At 43.3% G+C, this 26,197-nt stretch overlaps 1 protein-coding gene across 2 annotated transcripts; it reads right to left on the bottom strand.

Moving 5' to 3' along the window:
- Positions 1 to 329: 329 nt before the first annotated feature.
- LOC149404233 (beta-carotene isomerase D27) lies at positions 330 to 2,328 on the bottom strand. 2 transcript variants are annotated; one of them, XR_016295529.1, is made up of 6 exons: positions 1,775 to 2,328; positions 1,560 to 1,652; positions 1,306 to 1,367; positions 1,055 to 1,183; positions 875 to 970; positions 330 to 696 (listed from the first exon to the last, which is right to left on the bottom strand). XR_016295529.1 is itself a non-coding variant. In XM_089607228.1 (6 exons), the coding sequence occupies exons 1-6, from the start codon at positions 2,189 to 2,191 to the stop codon at positions 647 to 649; spliced, it is 825 nt and encodes a 274-aa protein (XP_089463354.1). In that variant the 5' UTR covers positions 2,192 to 2,312; the 3' UTR covers positions 330 to 646. The 2 variants fall into 2 exon arrangements, 1 of the variants encoding a protein (XP_089463354.1); XM_089607228.1 differs by having other exon boundaries at positions 1,077 to 1,183; positions 1,775 to 2,312.
- Positions 2,329 to 26,197: the final 23,869 nt, after the last annotated feature.

A 26,197-nucleotide genomic window follows, 5' to 3' on the forward strand; every position in this document is an offset into this window, starting at 1 on the left:
TGCGTTATAATGTACGATAATATACGATAGTGTACGATGCTATACGATACCGTATATTATAATTATAATGTACGATACTGTACGATACGATGAGATACGATATATTATAATTATATTATGTACGATAAAATTCATACAAATGAAATTGTGTTATAATGTACGATAGTGTACGAAATAGGGACAAAAATCTATTTTTAGGTATTTTTAACTTATGAGGTCTAATCTCGATATTTTGTTAACTTTTACGTCTACAAAATGAAATTTCTCTTTGGTTAACGGCTGTCCATTTTCAAATGTTGTGCCAAAAAAAAAAAAAAAGAGTGGGGAAATTACAAACAAAAACTTCAATAGATCTCATAACTTTTTCCTGGATTGTAAATATAATACATTCTGCGTATCACCTTGACAATACATATACATATGAACCCGTTGTCCTGTTGAATAATGTTTTCAAGCTAAATAGCTCAAGCCTCGGAAAATGAGAGATTGCGTAAAGGCCACTAAATTCATTACTCTTCTGCTGTCTCTTCTACAATGAGACCTTACCTATGACTAAATAATTCTTTAAATGTACATTGTAGAAGTATTTCTGACATGATGTTTGAGTAGTAATAATAACAATTATAATAGTTGAATAAGTGTTTTCTCATGCTTGTAGTTTATGGCAAACGCTGGACCCGGGATTCGCCATTGAACCTGCAGATCAGTCGCATACAGAATAAGGTTTAGATCTATCATAGTAGATTTATTGGACATAAACAAAGCATAGTAGTTTTTCTCAAAAAAAAAAAAAAAAGAAAAGAAAAAAAAGCATAGTAGGTTAGAGTAACTCGTTATTAATATTCATCCTATTGATCACTTGTAAAGATCCTACATATTTCAGAAAAACATGGCTGTTTTGCTACTGGATCCTCTTCAAAGGGGGGCGGAACTTGACCGTACACCATCTCGCAGCTCATGTCTTCAAAATCTGATCATCAACAGAGGAAAGAAGCTAACTATGCAGCATATCAACATGATGATAAATATTCAGTCATATTAGTTAGAGCAAAACCTAAAGGTAAATACTAATATACTTGGTATCATGGTTAATGGAAGCCCAAATTCATTTGTGAAGAAATCTTGAGTTGGAATCTTGCACATGTTCACACACATTCCAACACACCCGCTGTTCTCCAAGTACCTTGATATAGATATAAAAAATATATATATTAGTATTATATAAAAAAACTGTATAATTTGTTCGTGTAACTAAAAGTTGAGGGTAAGTGAAGCTCTTCTACCAGTTATAGTCATCTGAATTACCTGCACTTCTTTATATGGACTCCACTTTTCTGCTTCACACCATTTATCTCAACTTCTACTACCTATTAAGTTCACATAGTTGGAAGATAATCAGTACTTTGGAGAGAAAAGTTTCTGATAAAATTCCAGTGTCCTGTCTATGCTGAATTAGCTTGTGTGTGTGTGTGTGTGTGATCATAAGTAATTACATTGAATCTATTATGATGTTTAGAGAATGAGTAAAAGTAAGGAAGACAAATGAAAGTAAAGATCACCTCTGAAGGACCAACCAACCAGTGAAAGAAAGGTACTGTGAGTGCAGCGTTGAACTCACAAGCCCACTTTGTTGGAGGAAACAATTTCCTAAACTGCAACGACCATATTCTAAAACAAATTAGGTGAAAAGTATATAAATAAAATTGCTGACTCAGAATACATGGAATCAACTTTGAGGGAGAGAGAGAGAGAGAGAGAGGAATAGTGTAACGACCTGAGCAGGCGCACCAGGGGGGAGCATAGACAAGAGTACTTCCCTAACAACCTCTTGCTGCTGAAGTCTGTTCCGTCCTTGCATCACTCTCTTCGACACATCCACAAAGCACTCATAGTTGTACTCCCAAAACCACTTCTTATTATTAATGTTGTTATTCTTCTTCTTCTCGGATTTGGGCTCCGCCGCAAACTTTCCCATTTTCCGAGAGAAGAGCATCATGAAGACCTTCTCGTGCGCCCCATCCTCGTACTTTGTTTTCACTCCGAACGGAGCCGGCTCTCCCGATGCCTCTGCGATCCCGCACCGGATTAAAAACCGGGTGTTCGTCTCTCTGCTGATTTTGTGGAAGCTCTTGGGCTTGTGATGTTGAGGGAGCTTTGTGAAGTGGTAGTGTTGGAGGCCAAGAGCCGCCATAATGGGGAGAATAAATGATCAAGCGAGCGTGTGTTGTTGGTTCTGTTTTATGAGTTGTTCTGCTTAAAGAGAAGAAGATTTGTGGCCATACGTGCGAGTTCCACCACCGGATCATTTTTGGCCTCCAATTATTTGTGGTTACCGTTGTGCTTGTAGAGAGAGAAAAATGCCTTTGCTAAAATTTGTTGATATTCCATCTCTTCTAAAGAATACAAAATAATCGTAAGCGGGTGTAGAACACAATTATTATTAAGGAATTGTTACAACTAGATATTCTATTGGCTAAGATTCTAGCTCAAATTTGATGTTATAAAGAAAATTACTCACAAAATTAACTCTTTAATTAATTTAATTTATTACGAATTAATGAACTATTTTTTTTAATGAAATAAAACTTGAGCTAGTTTTTAAATGAGAAATAAGCTATTAAACTACCAGTCTAATTACCCTATTATTATTATTAGCTTTAAATTTGGAAATTTATAGCCACAATAATCCTTCTAAATTAAAATTAGGAATATATATATATATATATATATATATATATATATATATTATATTTAAAATGTTTTCAGTTTATTGTTTATTATCTATGTATATTTTAAAAATCTTTATGAGCAAAAATGTTGGATCCTATGTGGCATGATTTAGTTTGACAAAACAATTTTATTTAAGTTGTTCAAGCTGCAAAAAGTTGTTCAAGACTCGGGTTACTCAAAGTCACTTTTCTCCCACACGAATTTAACTTGAAATATCTTGTTTCCAATTATAAATTTTGTGGTAAGATATTCTCGGATATTTGGTTTTCGAGAATAACAGATTTGCGAGATATTTGGTGTTAACTTTAAAAAGCTCCTTGTGAGTCAAATTAGGTTAATCACTTTTTCTGTTAGGTAAATTCACACCGCCTTAAACTTTGAACTAGTCTCTCTGCCTTAGAGATCTTCATCGACAACTAGTTCTTGGTACTTGCAACTGTTGTATCTTTATTTGTGCAGAGTATGTAAGTTCGTATTTTTGCATTGACAAGCTTGTCAATCTTCAAGAGAGGATTTGGTGAAGGAGAGAAGGAGTCTCTGATCTGAGCGGAGCTCAGATTGTCATCCATTGGAGAAATGAAAAACGAAGGTGTTTGAGAGGGAGTCTGCAAACATAAATCATGTACCTTTGACTATTGAGATAGTGGATCGCTTTTCACCACCGGACGTATCAGTCCTCCTGAGTAGGTGCTTTATCACCAAACAGGGATACCAAATCTCTTGTGTCCTTTATTGCTTTCTCGTTGATTATCTGTTTGATTGTTGTTTGAATTAATCTTGCTAACACAATCACTTGTTCAATAAGTTGTTTCATCCACTAGTTGAACAACCATTTTAATCATGTTAAGTAATTTAAAAAATATATAAGACACTTATTAATTTGTTGATTATTTTAAAATCCTTATGAGCAAAATATATAAGATACTTATTATTTGTTTATTTTCCTAAGTGAAAATTAAAATGAAATAGAGTATGTGCTTTATTCTTATTCGCTGATTACAGATGACTTGCATTTGCAATTTGCTCTATGACTAACTGAAAGAGGAAATGATTTGTTTTATGATGACGAGGTTGTTGATTACTTTGTGACATTGTTTACTTAGTTTGGAAACACATACATTATTTTCAAGACTCTAGATCATCGGGTCACATGTTATTTTTAGTTACGAGATTTTTGCAGATACGGTGGAATTTGAGTTTCCAATCTACTAAATAGCAGAAGATTCAATAATTGATTATTACAAAACTTAGTCTTAGCTTTTTGTTCTTTGATCAATTAACTTTTTAGTCGCATACATCCGACATATCTCATGCTCGATCTTTTGGTTTCGAGTTTTTCATGGACAACGAGTATGATAATTACTTACAATCTCTATGCACAACGTAGTTCATCGTGAGATTAGAGAGAGAGAGAGAGAAAGAGAGAGGATCTCCAATCTAAGGATAGTTTAGATTGCAGTTCATCAAATGATTGGAGGGAGACAATTGCTTGGGAGGGAGATTGAAGGCCTTACATCGCCTTCCACATTAGGTTATTTGTCACTAAACTAGTTACAAATTCTTTGTGTCCTTTATTATTTTGTACTATATCGATTGTTTGCTTTATTTGTTGTACATAAGTAGTTAGTTGTTCAATTTACTATTCAACCGTATATTTATATCAATTGTTGGCAGAGCATGCCACTTAATTCAAATATGGAGATATGGTGTCTACTATTGTTTGTTGGATATGACATGGAAGAAGGAAAAAGTATATGACGATTACCACTCTTGGATGAGCATAACTTTGGCTACTCGAAAGCCATGATCAAAGTGATTATAAATGACATTAATGATAGAGCCTGTTGTTGCTTGTTCTCGAAAAAACAAAAAAAACATTATATTCTTCGCAACTTGGGAGGAATTCCACTTCCAAAAGCTTAATGGATCAATCTCCTAAAAAGTTCAACTCGGACCCACAGAGATCAAAAGCCCGTCCAAAGCAGGCCAAGCTAAAATGTTGCGATATTTTCATACGCAAGTGCACATAGTCGCTCAAGTAGTAAAGTCGTAAATACGAGTCGATCCCACGAGTACTATACTAAATCGAAGCTCAAGTGACTACAGTACCACAAAAAGGCCTTTTAACTATAGTCTTTGAATGTAGTCTATATAGTTTCTCTACGGTCTTTTTTCGGCGTCTATCGCACCGGAGTCTTTCCACTTTGCATAAGACTTCGGTTTTTTTTACTGCAGTTTCTTATACTATCCAAAATCGTAGAGAAACTATATCACTATGATATTTACATGTAGTTTAAACTGAAACACTACATTGTTACTATGTAGTTTTTGTTGTTAAATTAATTTATATACTATATGACTACGTATATATAATGTAGTGATAATTTAAGACTACTTCATTTTTATGTAGTCTAGGCTTGTTTATTAAATATATATAGTATATGAATACTTGTAGATACTGTAGTGATATTTGTAAGACTGCATAACTTTTATGTAGTGTGATAGTATTAGGTTTATTAAGCCTACATGTATTTAGTGTAGTGTTTGTACTTGCATATTTTGAAGACTACATTTTTTGTACGTAGTTTTTAGGTTATTGCTAAGGCAAAACAATAAAGACTATAGCTAAATATCGTAGTGTTTTGTTATTTGCTTGCTCAGTCTACGTTTATTATACCGGAGTCTTTAAGACTACTTTAAACTACATATCAATTATGTAGTCAATTTATGAATTAATTTAATAAAATTATATATTTAATAAATTTATTTAATTATATATTTAAAAGACTTGATATGAAAAACCTACACATTAGTTTCAAATATCATCCAAGTTTACATTCATGAAGTACATATATCCAGTACTTAATTGTTGGAATTGATCTAGGGTTTAAGAAAAAGATTAAACGCTTCGGGAAGCGGCGGAATTTTAAAAAATTTCTTTTCAAGTAAAAACAGTTTTTACTAACCTAGACAAAGAAGCAAGTACATGTAATTAAAAACAATATGAGCTAAGAGTTTTCTAACCTTTCTTGAAGCTTGAACTTTGAAGAAGCTTTTGGAAAGTTTGCAACGCTCGTCTCCCCTCGCAGCACGTCTCTCTTTCTTTCTTCGGCACCTCGAGCAACCACGAAAGTTTCTATCACTAAATCACTCGAAAAGAAGGAATCAGTGAGTGGGCACTTTTAAACACTACGACTTAAGAACGAGTCTCGAAGTCGCAGAGCTAAACACTAGGTCGAGTGAGGACCTAGGTGCCAAGACAAGAAAAAATCGAAAATAAACTAGAGAGAGGGAGAGAGGATTTTCGGCCACAATGTCTAGAGAGAGAGTCTCTCAATCTCAAACTTGTGTGGAATGAATGGAATGAGAAGAATGAGGCTCCTATTTATAGGAGAGGTCTTACCTTCAATAAGGTAGTTTCCTCTTCTATAGAATATCACATATTCATGAGCAAAATAACCCTTATTTCTTATTCCATTTGGGCGCCCAAGGCAGCCTTCTAGAAGGCTAGGATTTGTTTCCTTTTTTGTTCCTTGGCTTGCCTATTACTCTCTTGGCCGAAATACCTTGTGCATCCTTATGCAAATTTGTTTCCTCTTTTTCTTTTGGCAAGTATCTAAATACATTTATGCACAAAATAATTTCCCTTTCTCTTCGGGTACTGGGCGCCTATTATGTCTAGAAAAAGGCTTCTAGAATTTTCTTCACTTGTTCATGACAACATAAGAAAAGGCCCATTTAGAATTTTCAATAAAATTCTTATGAAATGAAATTAATTCACAAGGCCCAATGATCAAGTCATGGCCGAGTGACATTAAGTCATCAAATGAACTTGTCAAAAAATTTATTGACATTCATTTCATCCTTTGTCTCAAAAGACAAAAATACCCTTTTAACTATTTTCGTTCTTGTTTTGACTTAGCTTCCAGTTTAACTATTCCTATCGATGTGATTCGTGACAGTGACCTCATGGACCCAAATGAACAAAGCTTGAGCTAAACACTTGGACTCAAAAGTTCACAAACCTTTTCCAAGTTTAGCTTAATGCCAACTGACTCCACTAAAGAGCTGACACTGAAAATCTCTCGGTTCAAATGAATTTATTTTCTACTCAAGAATTCGACCTAATTATGATGAGCGGATCCACTGAATATTATCTATGTTTACCCTTCATGAATGTCATCAGCTAGTCGGGATTTACTAAATTACCATTTTACCCTTCTAGCTGTTATTTCCTCAACTCCTTTGTCGCTTGTGAATAAGTTAGAAACAATGTATTGACGAGGAGCTAACAAGTCACATTGTTTCATCCAAAAGAGTCAGGACTCAATTTGGACACTGGCCAGTTCATTTATTCACACTCCAAGGAACAAAGCATGAGGTGACATACATTGCATTTCAGCAATCTTGTACATGAATTCCATATCTATGAGAACTTCACAAAGTTACTCATGACAGACTCACAACTTAGTACTTCACCAATAGGCCTTGTTCGGAATCACATAGTGAGTCCGAACTTTGACTTTCTCAAATGAGAATACTAAGGTGTGAAATGGCATGTCTCATTTCAGGATTAAGGTAAGCATGATGCAATTCATACATAGTGACTTCGAGACATAAGAGGTTAAATGGTTTGTTCTTATATTGTCTCTAGAAGTGCACTGGTCAATTCAGTACCTTCGGAAGATACCTAGAAGAACTATAGAGTCCCCAACTCTCAATGCCTCATAACCAGACATCATAGATTCTTCTAACAATCATACTGAGGTCAATAGTCCTTTGACCCTAAGATTGCGAATATATCGTTTTAAGCAAACTACGAAGAGTTTGTTCATGCAAATCTACATTTGTCTCTTCGTAAGTTGTTAAGTTTGTTTATGGAGTAAAAGACTAAGGTTTTATCATAAAGCTTCAAACAAAGAAAGAATGAATGAACGTTTCAACTTTATTAATGAATAGATAGGCAATTACAAGCAAGAGTCTTCATGAGACTTTATTACATCAAATGTACAAAATAAAGACTACAACTCTTCTTGTGGGAACCATTGACAACAAACTCCCACTTGACTCAAAGAAGGTGTGTGTAGTCCTTCATGCCTAATCCCTCACGATGTTGGTCGAAGACCTTGTTCGCTAGGGCCTTGGTGAATGGATCTGCGAGGTTGTCCACCGTTGAGATCTTCTTCACTTCCACGTCTCCGCGCTGCACGATCTCTCGAATCAAATGGTATTTCCTCTCAATATGCTTAGAGCGCTTATGGCTTCTAGGTTCCTTTGAGTTAGCGACAGCCCCACTATTATCACAATAAAGGGTCATGGGCTCGTCGACGTTTGGAACAACTTCCAAATACTTAAGGAACTTTCTAAGCCATACAGCCTCTTTGGATGCTTCACAAGCAGCCACATATTCTGCTTCCATTGTGGATTCAGCAATGCAAGATTGCTTAATACTTCTCCACACAACAGCTCCACCATTAAGGATGAACACAGATCCCGAAGTGGATTTCCTGGAATCCTTATCCGCTTGAAAATCGGAGTCGGTATATCCCGTCATAGTCAGGTCAGTACCTGAGTATGTAAGCATCAAGTTCCTAGTTCTTCGAAGATACTTAAGAACATGCTTGACAACAATCCAGTGCTCGGGTCCAGGATTGGATTGGAAACGACTAACTACACCAATGGCGAAACAGATGTCAGGTCTAGTGCAAAGCATAGCATACATGAGGCTTCCTACGGCAGAGGCGTAAGGAATCTCCCTCATGTCTTCAATCTCTTGTGCAGTCTTGGGAGACTGGTCCTTAGAGAGTGAAACTCCATGCCTAAAGGGTGTTTGACCCCTCTTGCAGTCTTGCATCGAGAAGCGATCCATCACCTTATCAATATAAGATGCTTGAGAGAGCGACAAGGTCCGGTTTTTCCTTTCTCGAAAGATTTGGATTCCCAGAATTTATGCGGCTTCTCCTAGATCCTTCATATCGAATTACTTTGCCAGCCAGACCTTAACCTCAGATAACTTACCCACGTCATTACCAATGAGTAGTATATCATCGACATATAGTACCAGAAACACAACCTTGCCTTCGTGTATTAACTTGTAAACACAAGGCTCATCTATTGACTGTTCAAAGCCAAAGCTCTTTACAGTTTCATCGAATCTAATATTCCATGACCTAGATGTTTGCTTTAGTCCATAAATGGATTTAAGCAACTCACAAACCTTGGTCTCTTGACCTTTATCCACGAAACCGTCTGGTTGAGCCATGTAACTGCGCTCGTCAAGATTGCCATTCAGAAAGGCTGTCTTGACATCCATTTGCCAGATCACATAGTCGAGAGCTGCAACTATGGATAGGAGTATGCGGATGGATTTAAGCATCGCGACTGGCGAGAAGGTTTCTTCATAGTCAATCCCTTCTTGTTGGGTATAACCCTTCGCCACAAGTCGTGCTTTGAACGTCTCGACGTTCCGATCAGGACCCCTTTTCTTCTTGTATATCCACTTACACCCTACGTGTTTAATCCCTTCAGGAAGGTCTACAAGTTTCCAGACTTTGTTGACATACATCGAATGCATTTCAACTTTCATGGCGTCAAGCCAAAGGTTTGATTCAGAACAAGCCATCGCTTGGCTATAGGAAACAGGGTCATCCATGTCGGAGACGGCTACGAGAGAGTCTCCATAAGACATGTGCCTGTCAGGCTGTTGAACAGCCCTCCCACTACGTCGAAGTACTACTTGACGAGATTCTGATGAGTTAGGTTGTGTTTCAGTTGGGGTAAGAACAGTTCTTACAGATGATGTAGAAGCTTCCTCACCCAACTTTTCTTCAAGCACAATTTTGCTTCTAGGTTTCGCATCCTTCATAAAGTCCTCCTCAAGGAAACGAGCATTCGTGCTAACGAAAGTCTTATCGTCCTCGGGACTATAGAAAGTAAAACCTTTGGTTTCCTTCGGATATCCTACAAACAGTCACAATTCTGACCTACTAGCCAACTTGCTAGTCTTTTGCCTCAGCACATGTGCAGGGCAACCCCTGTTGTCAATGGTGCCCACAAGAAGAGGAGTAGTGTCTATTGATGTACATTTGATGTCATATAGTCTTACGAAGACTCTTGCTTGTAATTGCTTATTCATTAATAAAAAGTTGAAACGTTCATTCAATCTTCCTTGTCTGAAGCTTTATGATAAAACCTTAGTCTTTTAGTCCATAAACAAACTTAACAACTTACGAAGAGACAAATGTAGATTTGCATGAACAAACTCTTCGTAGTTTGCTTAAAACGATATATTCGCAATCTTAGGGTCAAAGGACTATTGACCTCAGTATGATTGTTAGAAGAATCTATGATGTCTGGTTATGAGGCATTGAGAGTTGGGGACTCTATAGTTCTTCTAGGTATCTTCCGAAGGTACTGAATTGACCAGTGCACTTCTAGAGACAATATAAGAACAAACCATTTAACCTCTTATGTCTCGAAGTCACTATGTATGAATTGCATCATGCTTACTTTAATCCTGAAATGAGACATGCCATTTCACACCTTAGTATTCTCATTTGAGAAAGTCAAAGTTCGGACTCACTATGTGATTCCGAACAAGGCCTATTGGTGAAGTACTAAGTTGTGAGTCTGTCATGAGTAACTTTGTGAAGTTCTCATAGATATGGAATTCATGTACAAGATTGCTGAAATGCAATGTATGTCACCTCATGCTTTGTTCCTTGGAGTGTGAATAAATGAACTGGCCAGTGTCCAAATTGAGTCCTGACTCTTTTGGATGAAACAATGTGACTTGTTAGCTCCTCGTCAATACATTGTTTCTAACTTATTCACAAGCGACAAAGGAGTTGAGGAAATAACAGCTAGAAGGGTAAAATGGTAATTTAGTAAATCCCGACTAGCTGATGACATTCATGAAGGGTAAACATAGATAATATTCAGTGGATCCGCTCATCATAATTAGGTCGAATTCTTGAGTAGAAAACAAATTCATTTGAACCGAGAGATTTTCAGTGTCAACTCTTTAGTGGAGTCAGTTGGCATTAAGCTAAACTTGGAAAAGGTTTGTGAACTATTGAGTCCAAGTGTTTAGCTCAAGCTTTGTTCATTTGGGTCCATGAGGTCACTGTCACGAATCACATCGATAGGAATAGTTAAACTGGAAGCTAAGTCAAAACAAGAACGAAAATTGTCGAAAGGGTATTTTTGTCTTTTGAGACATAAAGATGAAATGGATGTCAATAAATTTTGACAAGTTCATTTGATGACTTAATGTCACTCGGCCATGATATGATTAACTGGGCCTTGTGAATTAATTTCATTTCATGAGAATTTTATTGAAAATTCTTAATGGGCCTTTCTCATGTTGTCATGAACAAATGAAGAAGCTTCTAGAAGCTCCTTCTAGAGAGACTTGGGCGCCTACCCTAATAGAGAAATAGGAGAGTTTATTTTGTGCATAAATGTATTTAGATACTTGCCAAAAGAAAAAGAGGAAACAAATTTCCTCCAAGAGGAAAGTGGGAATCGGCCAAGTGAGGAACAAAATTGGAAACAAATCAAGGCTTCTAGAAGCCTTGAGTTGGCCGAGTGTCTCAAAGGAAAAAAAGAGGAAATTGCTCATGAATATGTGATATTCTATAGAAGAGGAAACTACCTTATTGAAGGTGAGACCTCTCCTATAAATAGGAGCCTCATTTCCTCACATTTCATTCATCCAAGTGTAAGAGATTTGAGAGACTCTCTCTCTAGAACTTGGCCGAAAATCCTCTTTCTCTCTCTCTAGTTTATTTTCGATTATTTCTTGTCTTGGCACCTAGGTCCTCACTCGACCTAGTGTTTAGCTCTGCGACTTCGAGACTCGTTCTTAAGTCGTAGTGTTTAAAAGTGCCCACTCACTGATTCCTTCTTTTCGAGTGATTTAGTGATAGAAACTTTCGTGGTTGCTCGAGGTGCCGAGGAAAGAAAGAGAGACGTGCTGCGAGGGGAGACGAGCGTTGCAAACTTTCCGAAAGCTTCTCCAAAGTTCAAGATTCAAGAAAGGTTAGTAAATTCTTAGCTCATATTGGTTTTTAATTACATGTACTTGCACTTGTCTAGGTTAGTAAAAACTGTTTTACTTGTAAAAGAAAAATTTTAAAATTCCGCCGCTTAACGAAGCGTTAATTATTTTCTCAAACCCTAGATCGATTCCAACAAATGGTATCAGAGCTATGGTCAAAGATTAGCATGTACATGTTTTTAAAATTATGAGCTTGAAAATCGTTTTCGAAAGTTTACTAATTTTGTGACAAGTTAGAATTGTAATCTTAGATTTTTTTTTAATTTAATGCTCTTGTCTTTAAATTAAAAAGCATGTTGATTTTCTATGAGTTTGGGATGTTTTTAAAACACATTAGAATCAGTTCTAAAAGTTTTTATTTTTTTATATTGAAAAACGTGTTTTAAAGGTTTGAGAAATTTCGGTAAATTTTGTGACTAGTTACTTTGTCTTTCTAGTTTCTTTTATTTACCGTAATCGTTTTATGCATGTTGTTATTTCTTTTATTCTATGTTATTACCTTGCTAATAAAACACATATAAAAGCTTTAAACAACATCTTAAAACGTTCCGTTACACTTGATTCTTTTTCGCACCTAAAAAGGACCAAAGTTTTAATTTATTTCTTTTTCTTTGAGCTGGAGTAAACCCGCATTAAAAGTGGCATAACTCTCTGCTCAGAAATCTAAATTTAATGATTCTTGAATCAAATTAAAGCTCTGTCTGTCCTCTGTCCAATGCCACCGGTTTCGGCTCAAAAGGACATCGGAGCCGCCAGATATGGCGATTTTACTCCGAGGTGCGCGGCTGTCTGAAACTCCATGCTCTTGTCTTTAAATTAATAAGCATGTTGATTTTCTATGAGTTTGGGATGTTTTTAAAACACATTAGAATCAGTTCTAAAAGTTTTTAATTTTTTATATTGAAAAACGTGTTTTAAAGGTTTGAGAAATTTCGGTAAATTTTGTGACTAGTTACTTTGTCTTTCTAGTTTCTTTTATTTACCGGAATCGTTTTATGCATGTTGTTATTTCTTTTATTCTATGTTATTACCTTGCTAATAAAACACATATAAAAGCTTTAAACAACATCTTAAAACGTTCCGTTACACTTGATTCTTTTTCGCACCTAAAAAGGACCAAAGTTTTAATTTATTTCTTTTTCTTTGAGCTGGAGTAAACCCGCATTAAAAGTGGCATAACTCTCTGCTCAGAAATCTAAATTTAATGATTCTTGAATCAAATTAAATCTCTGTCTGTCCTCTGTCCAATGCCACTGGTTTCGGCTCAAAAGGACATCGGAGCCGCCAGATATGACGATTTTACTCCGAGGTGCGCGGCTGTCTGAAACTCCAGTTTTTTTTTGAAATCCGGATTTTCAAACCCCACTACCATGAGTTATAGAACTCTAATGAGAAAACTTTCTTGAGCAAAAATGTTTTTCATATGATTATAAACATGATGTGTAAGATTAAAATGTTTTTATTTTTGAAAGTTTAATTGAAATTGAATTTTTACAAAACTAGTTTGAATTTTGAAAAACCGTTTTCACTTTCAAACTTGAAAATATTTTGTCATCCAAATCAAATAAATTTTCAAAATGTTTTCAAAACTATATCTATATCACATATGTTCAAAATCTATATGCTCTTGAAAATTTGAGTGGGAGGTCTCCTTGTAGACAAGCCAAAAAATAAAAAGATGTGTAATCTCAAACTTTCAAGTGTTCGAGTGAGTTGAAGTTCACACTTCCCTCACGCACTTTCCCGAAATAGAAAATAGGAAAAGATCGAGTATGTACCTTGTGCCTTTATGCACTAATACTGCTCTGAACATGTCGATCTAGGATTCTCTTCTAGTTGTCCGCTCTGTCGCTCTCTAACTAGGAAATTTGTTTCCGAACTTATAAGAGTCGATGAACCAACTCCAAAAACTAAGTGGGAGGGTTATATTCGTTGTTTGTAACCCGCGATCCCCAACACTAGTGAAAGATGCAATAACGTGGGACTAAGAGCCGCTCTTGCGACCCTCACTTAAATGTGAGTACTCCAAGGCGTTATTGCTTCGATCATTGCTCAATGAGCTACGTCCGAGAGTGATGCAATGATGGCAAGGCCTCCCCTTGGGGGATTGTTTTTCAAAGCTGATCTTTTGGACTAAGTGGTTGGTTGCACGCTTAGGCTCAATCCCTAGTATCCTCCCTTGAGGCTCTGCGAAAGGATGTGAGTGATCAAACCAATTTACAAGGTGGCTAGTCAAAATAGATGTATTGACATCTTGGCTTAGCATTAATGATGTGTCATTTACTTATAAATGGAGATTTTTTGCGGCCTTCTCTTGAGGGAGTAAATTATCGTTTGGTTTATAACACCTTTGGATTTTATAAAAGTCTTAATAAAACATAAATCCTAGACCAAAGACTAATCATAAACTTGTTTCAACTTATATAGGCAATATGTCTCTCAACCATCTCTCTATCTTTCTTTCCTCGATCAAACTCAAAAACGAAAACTACGTAGATTCGAAACGTAACCTCGACATAACACCTACCGTTAACAAGCACAAATGGGTACTCACCACCCCTTGTCCTCCTCTGACGAATGATGATTCAACTCAAGAGGACACTGACGCCTTAGCGGCCTGGCTTCGATCCGATGAGATTGTGAGGTGCTATATCTTAGCATCTATGAACAATATGCTGAAAAAGCAACATCATGACATCGAGACTTCCGCCGACATGCTCTACAATCTCCTTGAGATGTTTGGAGGGCAAAGGCGTCAAACAAGGCAACAAGCAGTTCGACAGTTTATGAACTGTCATATGAAGGCTAGGACTCATGTTAGAGACTTTATGATACTGATCATTAGTTTTCTTAATAGAATGGAAATCCTAGGATCTGAGATTGATGGGAAGAATGTCATAGATATGATCTTAGAAACTCTCCCCGCATCTCTTGATACCTCCAAGATGAACTACTCCATAAACAAGCTAGAGTACACTGCTACCAAGCTTATGATGGAACTTCACACTGCTGTAGGTCTCACTAAGAGAAAGAGGAATCAAGGAGAGGCACATGCTATTGAGCAAAAAGCCTCCGCCTCTGGAACTAAGAAGAGACTTCATAAGGCCGATGAAAAGAACTGTCCTGCCTATCTCAAAGCAAAGGAACATAGTACTGTACTAGTTACCGAAGCATGCTTAGTAGCTGATAATGTATCAACGTGGATTCTTGACTCCGCTGCTACTAACCATATTTGTTGTTCCTTGAATGGTTTCAAGAAAACCAAAAGCTTAGAGGAAGGCGAGTTCTGTTTCAAATGGGGTGATGGGAGCCTGGTGTCTGCAAAGGCTGGGGGATCCGTGACGTTGTCTTTTGAAGACCGTACTATAAACTTGAATAATGTTTATTTTGTTCATACCTTTGGTAAGAACTTAATATCCGTTGCTCGTCTTCTTGAGCAAGATTATTGTTTAAAGTTCATAAAGAATGGAATTCGTATTTCGTTTCCTGATAATTCTTTTGTCACTGATGCATGTATGAAGAATGCTCTTTTCTACATCTATCTCACTCAACCTTCTCTTTTAGACACCGAAATAGATAATGATCTAATTAGGGAGCCAAAGAGGATCAAACTTTCTGAATCCTCCGATCTAACAAAATCAACATACCTATGGCACTTAAGACTTGGTCACATCAGTCTAGATATGATTAAGAGACTTGTGAGGGATGGTCCACTCCAAGACTCTGCAATAGGTTCACTACCTACTTGTGAATCCTGCATAGAAGGAAAAATGACTAAGCGACCTTTCTCTGATAAGGGTCGAAGAGCCACTGAGTTGCTGGAACTAGTACATTCTGATGTATGAGGTCCGCTCAACCAACAGGCACGTGGAGGATACGAATACTTCGTTACCTTCACCGATGATTACTCACGATATGGGTTTGTCTATTTGCTTAAACACAAATCCGAGACCTTTAACGTATTTAAGGTCTTTAGGGCTTTAGTGGAAAAGCAAACTGGCAAAGTGATCAAAACCCTTCGATCTGATCGAGGTGGTGAGCATATGTCTGGAGAGTTCGATGACTTTCTTAAAGAAGAAGGTATCGCTTCTCAGCTTACCGCACCTGGCACACCTCAACAAAACGGAGTGTCAGAGAGAAGAAACCGAACTCTTATGGAGATGGTTAGATCAATGATGAGTTACTCATCACTCCCTCTTTCCTTTTGGGGATATGCCCTCGAAACAGCCGCCTACATTCTGAACCAATTTCCGTCCAAAATGGTTCCTGGTACTCCTTATGAACGATGGACTGGCCGTAAAGTGAATCTTGGCCGCATCCGAATTTGGGGTTGCCCTGCACACGTGCTGAGGCAAAAGACTAGCAACTTGGCTAGTAGGTCAGAATTGTGCCTGTTTGTAGGATATCCGAAGGAAACCAAAGGTTTTACTTTCTATAGTCCCGAGGACGATAAGACTTTCGTTAGCACGAATGCTCGTTTCCTTGAGGAGGACTTTATGAAGGATGCGAAACCTAGAAGCAAAATTGTGCTTGAAGAAAAGTTGGGTGAGGAAGCTTCTACCTCATCTGTAAGAACTGTTCTTACCCCAACTGAAACACAACCTAACTCATCAGAATCTCGTCAAGTAGTACTTAGACGTAGTGGGAGGGCTACTCAAAAGCCTGACAGGTACATATCTTATGGAGACTCTCTTGTAGCCGTCTCCGACATGGATGACCCTGTTTCCTATAGCCAAGCGATGGCTTGTTCTGAATCAAACCTTTGGCTTGACGCCATGAAAGTTGAAATGCACTCGATGTATGTCAACAAAGTCTGGAAACTTGTAGACCTTCCTGAAGGGATTAAACCCGTAGGGTGTAAGTGGATATACAAGAAGAAAAGGGGTCCTGATGGGAACATCGAGACGTTCAAAGCACGACTTGTGGCGAAGGGTTGTACCCAACAAGAAGGGATTGACTATGAAGAAACCTTCTCGCCAGTCGCGATGCTTAAATCCATCCGCATACTCCTATCCATAGCTGCAGCTCTCGACTATGAGATCTGGCAAATGGATGTCAAGACAGCCTTACTGAATGACAATCTTGACGAGCGCATTTACATGGCTCAACCAGACGGTTTCGTGGATAAAGGTCAAGAGACCAAGGTTTGTGAGTTGCTTAAGTCCATTTATGGATTAAAGCAAGCATCTAGGTCATGGAATATTAGATTCGATGAAACTGTAAAGAGCTTTGGCTTTGAACAGTCAATAGATGAGCCTTGTGTTTACAAGTTAATACACGAAGGCAAAGTTGTGTTTCTGGTACTATATGTCGATGATATACTACTCATTGGTAATGACGTGGGTAAGTTATCTGAGGTTAAGGTCTGGCTGGCAAAACAATTCGATATGAAGGATCTAGGAGAAGCCGCGTACATTCTGGGGATCCAAATCTTTCGAGATAGGAAAAACCGGACCCTGTCGCTCTCTCAAGAATCTTATATTGATAAGGTGATGGATCGCTTCTCGATGCAAGACTCCAAGAAGGGTCAAACACCCTTTAGGCATGGAGTTTCACTCTCTAAGGACCAGTCTCCCAAGACTGCACAAGAGATTGAAGACATGAGGAAAATTCCTTACGCCTCTGCCGTAGGAAGCCTCATGTATACCATGCTTTGCACTAGACCTGACATCTGTTTCGCCGTTGGCGTAGTTAGCCGTTTCCAATCCAACCCTGGACCCGAGCACTGGATTGCTGTTAAGCATGTTCTTAAGTATCTTCGAAGAACTAGGAACTTGATGCTTACATACTCAGGTACTGATCTGACTATGACGGGATATACCGACTCCGATTTTTAAGCGGATAAGGATTCCAGGAAATCCACTTCGGGATCTGTGTTCATCCTTAATGGTGGAGCTGTTGTGTGGAGAAGTATTAAGCAATCTTGCATTGCTGACTCCACAATGGAAGCAGAATATATGGCTGCTTGTGAAGCATCCAAAGAGGCTGTATGGCTTAGAAAATTCCTTAAGTATTTGGAAATTGTTCCAAACGTCGACGAGCCCATGACCCTTTATTGTGATAATAGTGGGGCTGTCGCTAATTCAAAGGAACCTAGAAGCCATAAGCGCTCTAAAGCATATTGAGAGGAAATACCATTTGATTCGAGAGATTGCGCAACGCGGAGACGTGGAGGTGAAGTAGATCTCTGGCAGATCCATTCACCAAGGCCCTAGCGAACATGGTCTTCGACCAACATCGAGAGGGATTAGGCATAAAGGACTACTCACATCTTCTTTGAGTCAAGTGGGAGTTTGTTGTCAATGGTGCCCACAAGAAGAGTAGTAGTGTCTATTGATGTACATTTGATGTCATATAGTCTTACGAAGACTCTTGCTTGTAATTGCTTATTCATTAATAAAAAGTTGAAACGTTCATTCAATCTTCCTTGTCTGAAGCTTTATGATAAAACCTTATGTTGTCGCACGAAAATGAACAACTATTTAAAACCTCGGGCGGTTCGATCCAAGGCCGGACCAAGTGATCGCACCCGGGCCAAGAGTGTGAACTCGATAGTCTCGAGCTAGGGTTCTCTCCGATCAACCCGCCTCTCGGGAGAGGTAGGGGGTGAGGAGGATGAGTGACCGTGCCTTGGTTGTCGGCTGCCTACGTACCCGTGCGTGGGATCAGGTCAGAACGTAGTTCAGGCGTGTGTGACGCAGTATGAGGCGTGGAGCCTTGGCGGAGAGGCGTGCTCGACGAAGGAAACGGGGCGCGAGGAGTCCTCGGCAGCGTCTCAGAACTTCGAAGATCGCGTACGCGTCTAGCGTGTTAGACGCGCAAGGGTAGCTCTAGTTGAGAACCCTAGGGGCGTGCTTGAGCACCGGAGAATGTTCGGTCAAAGGGAGCGACGTCCGGGAAGTTCCCGTGAGTGCTTCGGGACCTTTGAGAACGAGGGAGAGAGAGAATAGAACCTGCTTCAGGCCAAATATGGCATCCAGAGAAGCAGAGAAATCGAGCGTGTCGATAGGAGATGAAGAGAATTATTGGATATTCTTGGATATCTTGGGATGGATTTCCCCTCAATGGGAGAGGGTATTTATAGGTGTTTGGGAGCCTTAGAAGGTCCCTTTTTCGTCCATGTGGGACTAGGATCGCGCATGCCATCAAGTGGAGGCGCACGGCACGCGCGGCGCACAACGAGCGGCGCGCGGCGCAAGGGGCGCGGCGCGCGTGTCACCGGGCGCGGCGCGAGGGTCATCAGGCGCGGCGCGCCATCTGCTGCACGGCCGGCCGGCGTGGCGCGCTGTGTGCGTGATGAACAGCTTGTCTTGGCCGGGTTCTTGCGGGCCTTCGAATGTCATTCTTCTCACGTGAAATATGAAGCTTTCTACTTGATGAGAGTGACTCGATTCGAGTAGCGAGGCTCGGCGCGGCGAGAGCGACTAGCGACTTGATTCGAGGAGTGACTCGAGGATGACTCGAGGCTCGACTCGAAAATGACTCGAGGCTCGACTCGAGGAACAATTAAAGGCTCGACTCGAGGAACCACTCAAGGCTCGACTCGAGGAGCGAAGCTCGACTCGAGGAGATTGACTCAAGGCTCGACTCGAGGAGCGAAGCTCGACTCGAGGAGTCAGGAGTTTGGGCGAGGGCTTGAAGATTTGCCGCTCTTCAGGACCTCCGGCCTGACCATCGGCCCTTTGAGCGACGTGCCTTCTCGGCGTCTCGGGTTTTCCGAAAACGACCGACAACATTAGCCCCCCAAGTTCGTCGTTCGGGAGGCGTCCCAGCGATGAACTTTTTGTTCTTCTAGTTGGGTGTTTGAGGAAAATGTTTCCCGTGCCTTGTGGCCCCGAGGAAAATTTTTTCCTCTTCTCTTTTTTCTTTCTTTTCTTTTTTTTTTTTTTTTTTTTTTCAGGGGGTGGCCGCGCGGCGCGCGCCCTGGATGGCGCGGCGCGCGGTCTGTGCTGCACGACCCGCGCGGCGCGCGGGCTTGGAGCGCGGCGCGCCCCGTGCGCGGGGCTGGGTCGCTTCGCGCGGGAGAACTCCGACTTTTTGGAGTTTCTACTCCGATTTTGCTCCTTGTGGGAGTAGGATTTCGACTCCTACCCCCCTAGAAGTCTATAACTAGACCTCCCCCCTTCCCTTTACTCCTCACTTTATTTTTTCTCTTTTCTTACGCTTGTTTTCTTCTTTTACGTTTGCATTATGGGTGTCCCTCCCCTTTTCTCAGCTGAGAGTCCCGAGATTGATTTCTCTCTCTTGTTTCAGGGTTCTGAACACGCAGAGGATGATCTCTTCGCGGGATTAAGGGAAGTTCCTCTGCACGTGGAAGAAAATCCAAGCGGAGTAGAGCAGTGGTTGGAGGAAGGCGAGCTGGGTGCGACCGTGCCCGCTGCTCAGCCTCTCGAAGAGTGCGCGCCCACTGGGCGCGGTACAGGCGGGGAGTTTGATCGTCCCGCGTCCGGGGAGCCTGCCCCTCGCCTCGTGATCAACTTGGTTGGCGGGGGGGTCCGTGACAAAGTTCGCCTCGACGCGCCGCAGTCCGACTTGGGCTTTCAAGCCGCGCCGGGAGATGTTACGGACGCGGATGCGGTGACTCCGCTAGAGTCGGTTCTCGACGAGATAGACTGCGTGGACGACTTTGGTCCCGAGTCTGAAGATCCCGGAGGTGAGTCAGAGACATGTCCGGGGGCCGAAGGCCTCGCGTCGGAGTGTCCCGAGGTACCGTCGGCAGCTGCCGCGGTCGTGTCGGAGGGCGGGGACCCTTCCGTGGAGCCAGGGGATTCTCAGCCCGAGACCCCTGACGCGGAGGCGTTGGTATCGGCGAGGTCGCTTGCTAGGACGGAGTGGTATCCCGAGGAGGGCCTTGCTGCTCCCGAGGACTTCGATTGTTCGGGGGTCGATGCTTCGAGCACGCTTACCTACCGGACATTCGTCGGTCTCCGGGAGGCTTTTGCCATTCCGTCATCCGTGGCGCTTCTCCGTCCTTTAAAGGACGACCGTCCTTTCCGGCCTCGTCGTGGTTTCGCCGCAGTTTCAGTTGCGAGTCTTAACTGCGGGTTGCGGCTGCCGTTCCAACCCATTGTTCAGCAGCTTCTCGCCCGTCTGGGGGTGCACGCATGTCAGATGAGCCCGGCATTCTACCGCATAGTGGCGATGTGCCATATGGAGTGGCATTGCCAGACCGAGCGGGTGATGACCGTGAGTGATTTTCGCAATCTCATCGCGGTCTTCCCTGCGCCCGGGCAACCCAGTTTCTTTGTGGCCTACGATCGACGGAATACTAAGCTGATCATCGATTCAGAGAAGTACAATCGACGACCGTGGGTGTGGGTCTCGGCGGAGGCTTTTGGTGACGCCCCGCTCCGGTTCGGCCCCTTGTCCGAGTTTCCTGCTAACGAGGGGGCCGATGATCTCGACTTTGTGAAGGAGATCCGGGGAATGTCGGAGGCTCGGAAAGCCGTTGAACGATTTCGTTCTCCTGAGCTGATGGCTTCCACTGGGTGGTTCCCGCCGTTTCCTCAGCGGACCGAGGGTACCCCAAGTGCCGCATCATCTCTCTCGAGCGGCGATCCTCAAGGTATGTTGACGTTTCGTATTTTTGCTTTTGTTTTTAGCTCAAGGTTTTGACTTTGTCGCTTTTGCAGTCTCTTCGGCTAGGGCTCGGGCTCGGGCTCGCCTAGCGAAGGCTTCCCGGGACCCGAAGTCGTTGGCGGCGGTTCGTCGTCGGATTGCTGCGCGGGATGGTCGGGAGAAACTCGATACCGATCATCGGGCGGAGAGCGGTCCTCGCGTTTCCTTGAAGCGACCTTCCTCCTCGGCTTTGCCAGACACGTCTTCGGACTCTAAGCGCGTGAATTCGATGGTCGACGTGGAGGCCGCGGAGGTTAGGGGGGAATGTTCCCTGGGCCTTGCTCAATCTTCGATGAAGATGTGGAAGAGCGTTGTGGCCAGCAGTGACGTAGAGTTCTTTCGTCACGGCGTTTCAGATGCACAGAGAGTGAGTTTCCCTTGCCTCATTTGCGATGAATCTGTCTTTCGCTAAACTGTCTTTTTGCCTTCTCAGGTGCTTGCTCGAGCGACCCGGGGCGAGAAGATCCTTCACGACCTCATCAGGCGGATGAGTCGTGCTCAGGAGGAGCTTGCTCAAGCGAAGTCTCAGTTGGCTCACGCCGAGCGAGGTTCTCACTCAAAGGCGGAGTTTGCGAGCCTCCGCGAGCAGCTTCAGGAGGCTCGCGTGGAACTGGGAGTTACCCGCGGCAAGTGTGACCGCGCTCAGGCGGCGGTGGCGAAGATGGCTGAGGAGCTAACGACGGAACGTCAAGCCCTTGAAGTGGCGACTCGATCGACGGAGGTCTTCCGGAGCGAAGCGCGGGACCTTCGACGTCAGTTGGAATCGCGCACGGAAGAAGTTGGCATTCTTCAGGGCCAGCTTACATCGAGTGAGGCTGCCCGTGTTCGTGCGGAGCGTAATCGTGACTCCTTGGCGGAGGAGGTGGCTCGGGTCACCGAGGAGAAAGCCGCGGCGGAGCAGCTTGCGTCCGACCTTCAGGACGACTTTGATATCGGAGTCGAGGAGGCAAGGCATGCAGCGGCGGTGGAGGGTCGGGACGCCACAGCTGCCGAGAATGTTTCTCGGGGGGTCACCTTCGACTTCTTCGACTCGCTTTTCCCACCACTTGACGGGGCCGACCCTGTGGGCGACGATCCCGCCGAGTGACCGTTTTCTTTCCTTATTTTTCCTGCGCAAATGTTTTAGCGCGTGCTTTTTAGGTTTTTCCGTTCAGCGCGCTTGTCTTAGCGCTTGCTTACTAGGATATTTCCCTTTAGCGCACTTGTCTTAGCGCATGCTTTCTAGGTTTTGAGGCAGTTGCCCCTTTCTTTTATGAGGAGTTATTCATTTATTTTTATGAACGTTTTCGCACATTTATCTTCTATGGCATGCATGGATGGTCACTTGTTTGTGTCAATGATTTTGTCCATCCTTTTATCTCAGCAGGATACTTTTTCAAACACGCCAGTCACTTGGATGGTTTGCGTTCTTAAGTATTTTCAACTGCGAGTCAGCCATGCTACGTAGGTGTGTTACGTGCGCCGGATTGCGCCACGTGGGCGTCTCAAATCGCGCCATGTAGGCATCTTGGGTTGCGCCATGTAAGCGACTTACGTGCGCCATGTAGGCGTCTTACGGGTTGCGCCTTTACGCGACTTACGTGCGCCATGTAGGCGTCTTAGGTTGCGCCATGTAGGCGTCTTACGGGCTGCGCCTTTACGCGACTTACGTGCGCCATGTAGGCGTCTTAGGTTGCGCCATGTAGGCGTCTTACGGGCTGCGCCTTTACGCGACTTACATGCGCCATGTAGGCGTCTTAGGTTGCGCCATGTAGGCGTCTTACGGGCTGCGCCTTTACGCGACTTACGTGCGCCATGTAGGCGTCTTAGGTTGCGCCATGTAGGCATCTTACGGGCTGCGCCTTTACGCGAGTTACGTGCGCCATATAGGCGTCTTAGGTTGCGCCATGTAGGCGTCTTACGGGCTGCGCCTTTACGCGACTTACGTGCGCCATGTAGGCGTCTTAGGTTGCGCCATGTAGGCGTCTTACGGGCTGCGCCTTTACGCGACTTACGTGCGCCATGTAGGCGTCTTAGGTTGCGCCATGTAGGCGTCTTACGGGCTGCGCCTTTACGCGACTTACGTGCGCCATGTAGGCGTCTTAGGTTGCGCCATGTAGGCGTCTTACGGGCTGCGCCTTTACGCGACTTACGTGCGCCATATAGGCGTCTTAGGTTGCGCCATGTAGGCGTCTTACGGGCTGCGCCTTTACGCGACTTACGTGCGCCATGTAGGCGTCTTAGGTTGCGCCATGTAGGCGTCTTACGGGCTGCGCCTTTACGCGACTTACGTGCGCCATGTAGGCGTCTTAGGTTGCGCCATGTAGGCGTCTTACGGGCTGCGCCTTTACGCGACTTACATGCGCCATGTAGGCGTCTTAGGTTGCGCCATGTAGGCGTCTTACGGGCTGCGCCTTTACGCGACTTACGTGCGCCATGTAGGCGTCTTAGGTTGCGCCATGTAGGCATCTTACGGGCTGCGCCTTTACGCGACTTACGTGCGCCATGTAGGCGTCTTAGGTTGCGCCATGTAGGCGTCTTACGATTTTTTTGGTGGAGCGTGTTCTTTTGAGAGTTTCCTTACCATAGCTAGCCCCCCTAAGTTTTTTGGGTTATAAGTTAAATGTTGATAACCAGAAAACTTGCATAAAACGAAATTGAAATGGAAAACTTGAGTTTTATTACTTTTGCGAAAAAAAAAACATGCGAGAAAATTTAAATCCTAAAACATTGGCTCGTAGGCCTTATTGAAAATAAAAGCGATAAAAAAGCGGGGGACGCTAGCTACTGATAGTACTGCCTCAAGTGTTCTGCGTTCCACGGGTGGCGAATCGGAGTCCCGTCCGTGTGCTCGATGTAGTATGTCCCGTCGTGAATGACTTTGCGGACTCTGTAAGGGCCTTCCCAGTTTGGGCCTAGGACGCCGACGCCTTGGACTTGTGTGTTTTGGAACACTCGTCTGAGGACAAGGCTTCCGACGGCAAAGGTTCGCCTTTTGATTTTGGAGTTGTAGTATCTTTCGACCTTGCGTTTCTGTGCGGCGAGGCGTCTGAATGCTTCCGCCCTCTTTTCGTCGATTAGGTCCAACTCAAGGCGCATGGCCTCGTTGTTTTCCGCTTCGTCGAACGTGTCGACTCGGAACGTGGGTATCTCGGTTTCAATTGGAACCACAGCCTCGACCCCATATGCAAGGGAGAATGGCGTCTCGCCGGTGGCGTTTCGCGCGGTTGTCCTATACGCCCATAGGACGAATGGTAATTCATCGGCCCAGGCGCCTTTCTTGTCTTCGAGCTTCTTTTTCAGGTTGCTCTTGATAGTCTTGTTGACTGCCTCGACTTGGCCGTTGGCCTGAGGATGTCGCGGCGAGGAGAAGGTCTTGCTGATCTTCAGTTGATCGCAGATATCTCTTACTCGCGCGTTGTCAAATTGTGCCCCGTTGTCGGTCACAATCGAGGCGGGGATACCGTGCCTGCATATGATGTTCTTCCAGATGAAGTTCGTCGTGTTTGCTTCAGTTATTCTGGCAAGCGGCTCGGCCTCTACCCACTTAGTGAAGTAGTCGATGGCGATAATGGCGTACTCGTATTGCCTTGGCGCTCTAGGGAGCTTGCCAATGATGTCCACGCCCCACTTAGCAAAGGGACGTGGGACAGCGATGCTGCTTAACGGGGTCGGGGGCTGTCGCGGAATTTCCGCGAAGCGCTGGCATTTATCGCAACGCCTTGCCCATTCGCAAGCATCTCGCTTCATGGAAGGCCAGAAATAGCCTTGCTTGAGCGCTTTGAGCGCAAGGGAAGTCCCAGCGGCGTGGTTTCCGCAGATGCCCTCATGGATTTCGCGGAGGACCTTGGTCGACTCAACGCTATCGAGGCATCGGAGCAGCGGTGTCGAGTAACCGCGCTTATAGAGCGTGCCCTCACGGAGCGTGTATTTGGATGCTAAGGCCCTCAGTTTATCGGCTTCCTTGCGGTCTTCGGGGAGTTCCCCTCTTCGCAAAAACTCGACAATTGAGTCCATCCAAGTGGGCTGAGATGCCACTTCTATGGTCCCGACTTCGTCTCGGGAGACGGATGGTCGTGGGAGAGATTCAATGGGCACAGTCCCCAATCCGTCTTCGTCGATGCCAGATCCGAGGCGAGCAAGTGCATCAGCCTCCGAATTTTGTTCTCTCGGGATTTGGTGAATCTCGAACCAAGAGAAGGCCTCGAGTTTGGAGTTCGTCTTAGCCAGGTATGCGACCATGTTGGGCTCCTTGGCGATGTAATCTCCCTTAACCTGGTTTACGATCAACTGCGAGTCGCAGTGTATTCGTAGGTTATGGGAGCCGAGCTTCTGTGCTAGCTCTATCCCTACAATGAGCGCTTCGTATTCAGCTTCATTGTTGGAGGCTTGGAAGCCGTAGTGGAGTGCATATCGCAGCTTTTCCCCATCGGGGTTAATCAGGATTATTCCGGCGCCAGCCCCCCGAGCATTAGATGCTCCGTCCACGTATAACTCCCAGATGGGACCCGTTCGGTCTACCTTCCTTTTCCGAGTCAGCTCGTCATCGTTTAAGTCAGTTTCCGCTCTTCCCATATCGGGAGCGTAGGAGAATTCTGCCACGAAGTCGGCTAAGGCCTGCCCCTTTATAGCCGTTCTTGGGTGGAACTCAATCCCGTACTCGCTCAATTCTTGGGACCAGATCGCCATGCGAGTCGACGTTCCCTTTTGAAGAGCTTTACCGATTGGATGCTCAGTTCGCACCGCAATTGGGTGAGCTTGGAAGTATGGTCGTAGCTTCTTAGCTGCCGTTACGAGAGCCAGAGAAAG

The sequence above is a fragment of the Urtica dioica genome, chromosome 2 (assembly GCF_054948205.1).
Source record: "Urtica dioica subsp. dioica isolate 48M chromosome 2, U.dioica_male_clone48M_v1_H2, whole genome shotgun sequence".
In the NCBI taxonomy this organism is placed as follows: domain Eukaryota; kingdom Viridiplantae; phylum Streptophyta; class Magnoliopsida; order Rosales; family Urticaceae; genus Urtica; species Urtica dioica.

Bases quoted from the DNA above. Each gene is read 5' to 3' on its own strand.
- LOC149404233 (XM_089607228.1), bottom strand. From the start codon at position 2,191: ATGGCGGCTCTTGGCCTCCAACACTACCACTTCACAAAGCTCCCTCAA. The intron at 1,368-1,559 runs GTGATCTTTACT...TGAACTTAATAG, and splicing joins GGTTGGTTGGTCCTTCAGAG to GTAGTAGAAGTTGAGATAAA. The intron at 697-874 runs GTAGGATCTTTA...ACTGATCTGCAG, and splicing joins GCCATGTTTTTCTGAAATAT to GTTCAATGGCGAATCCCGGG.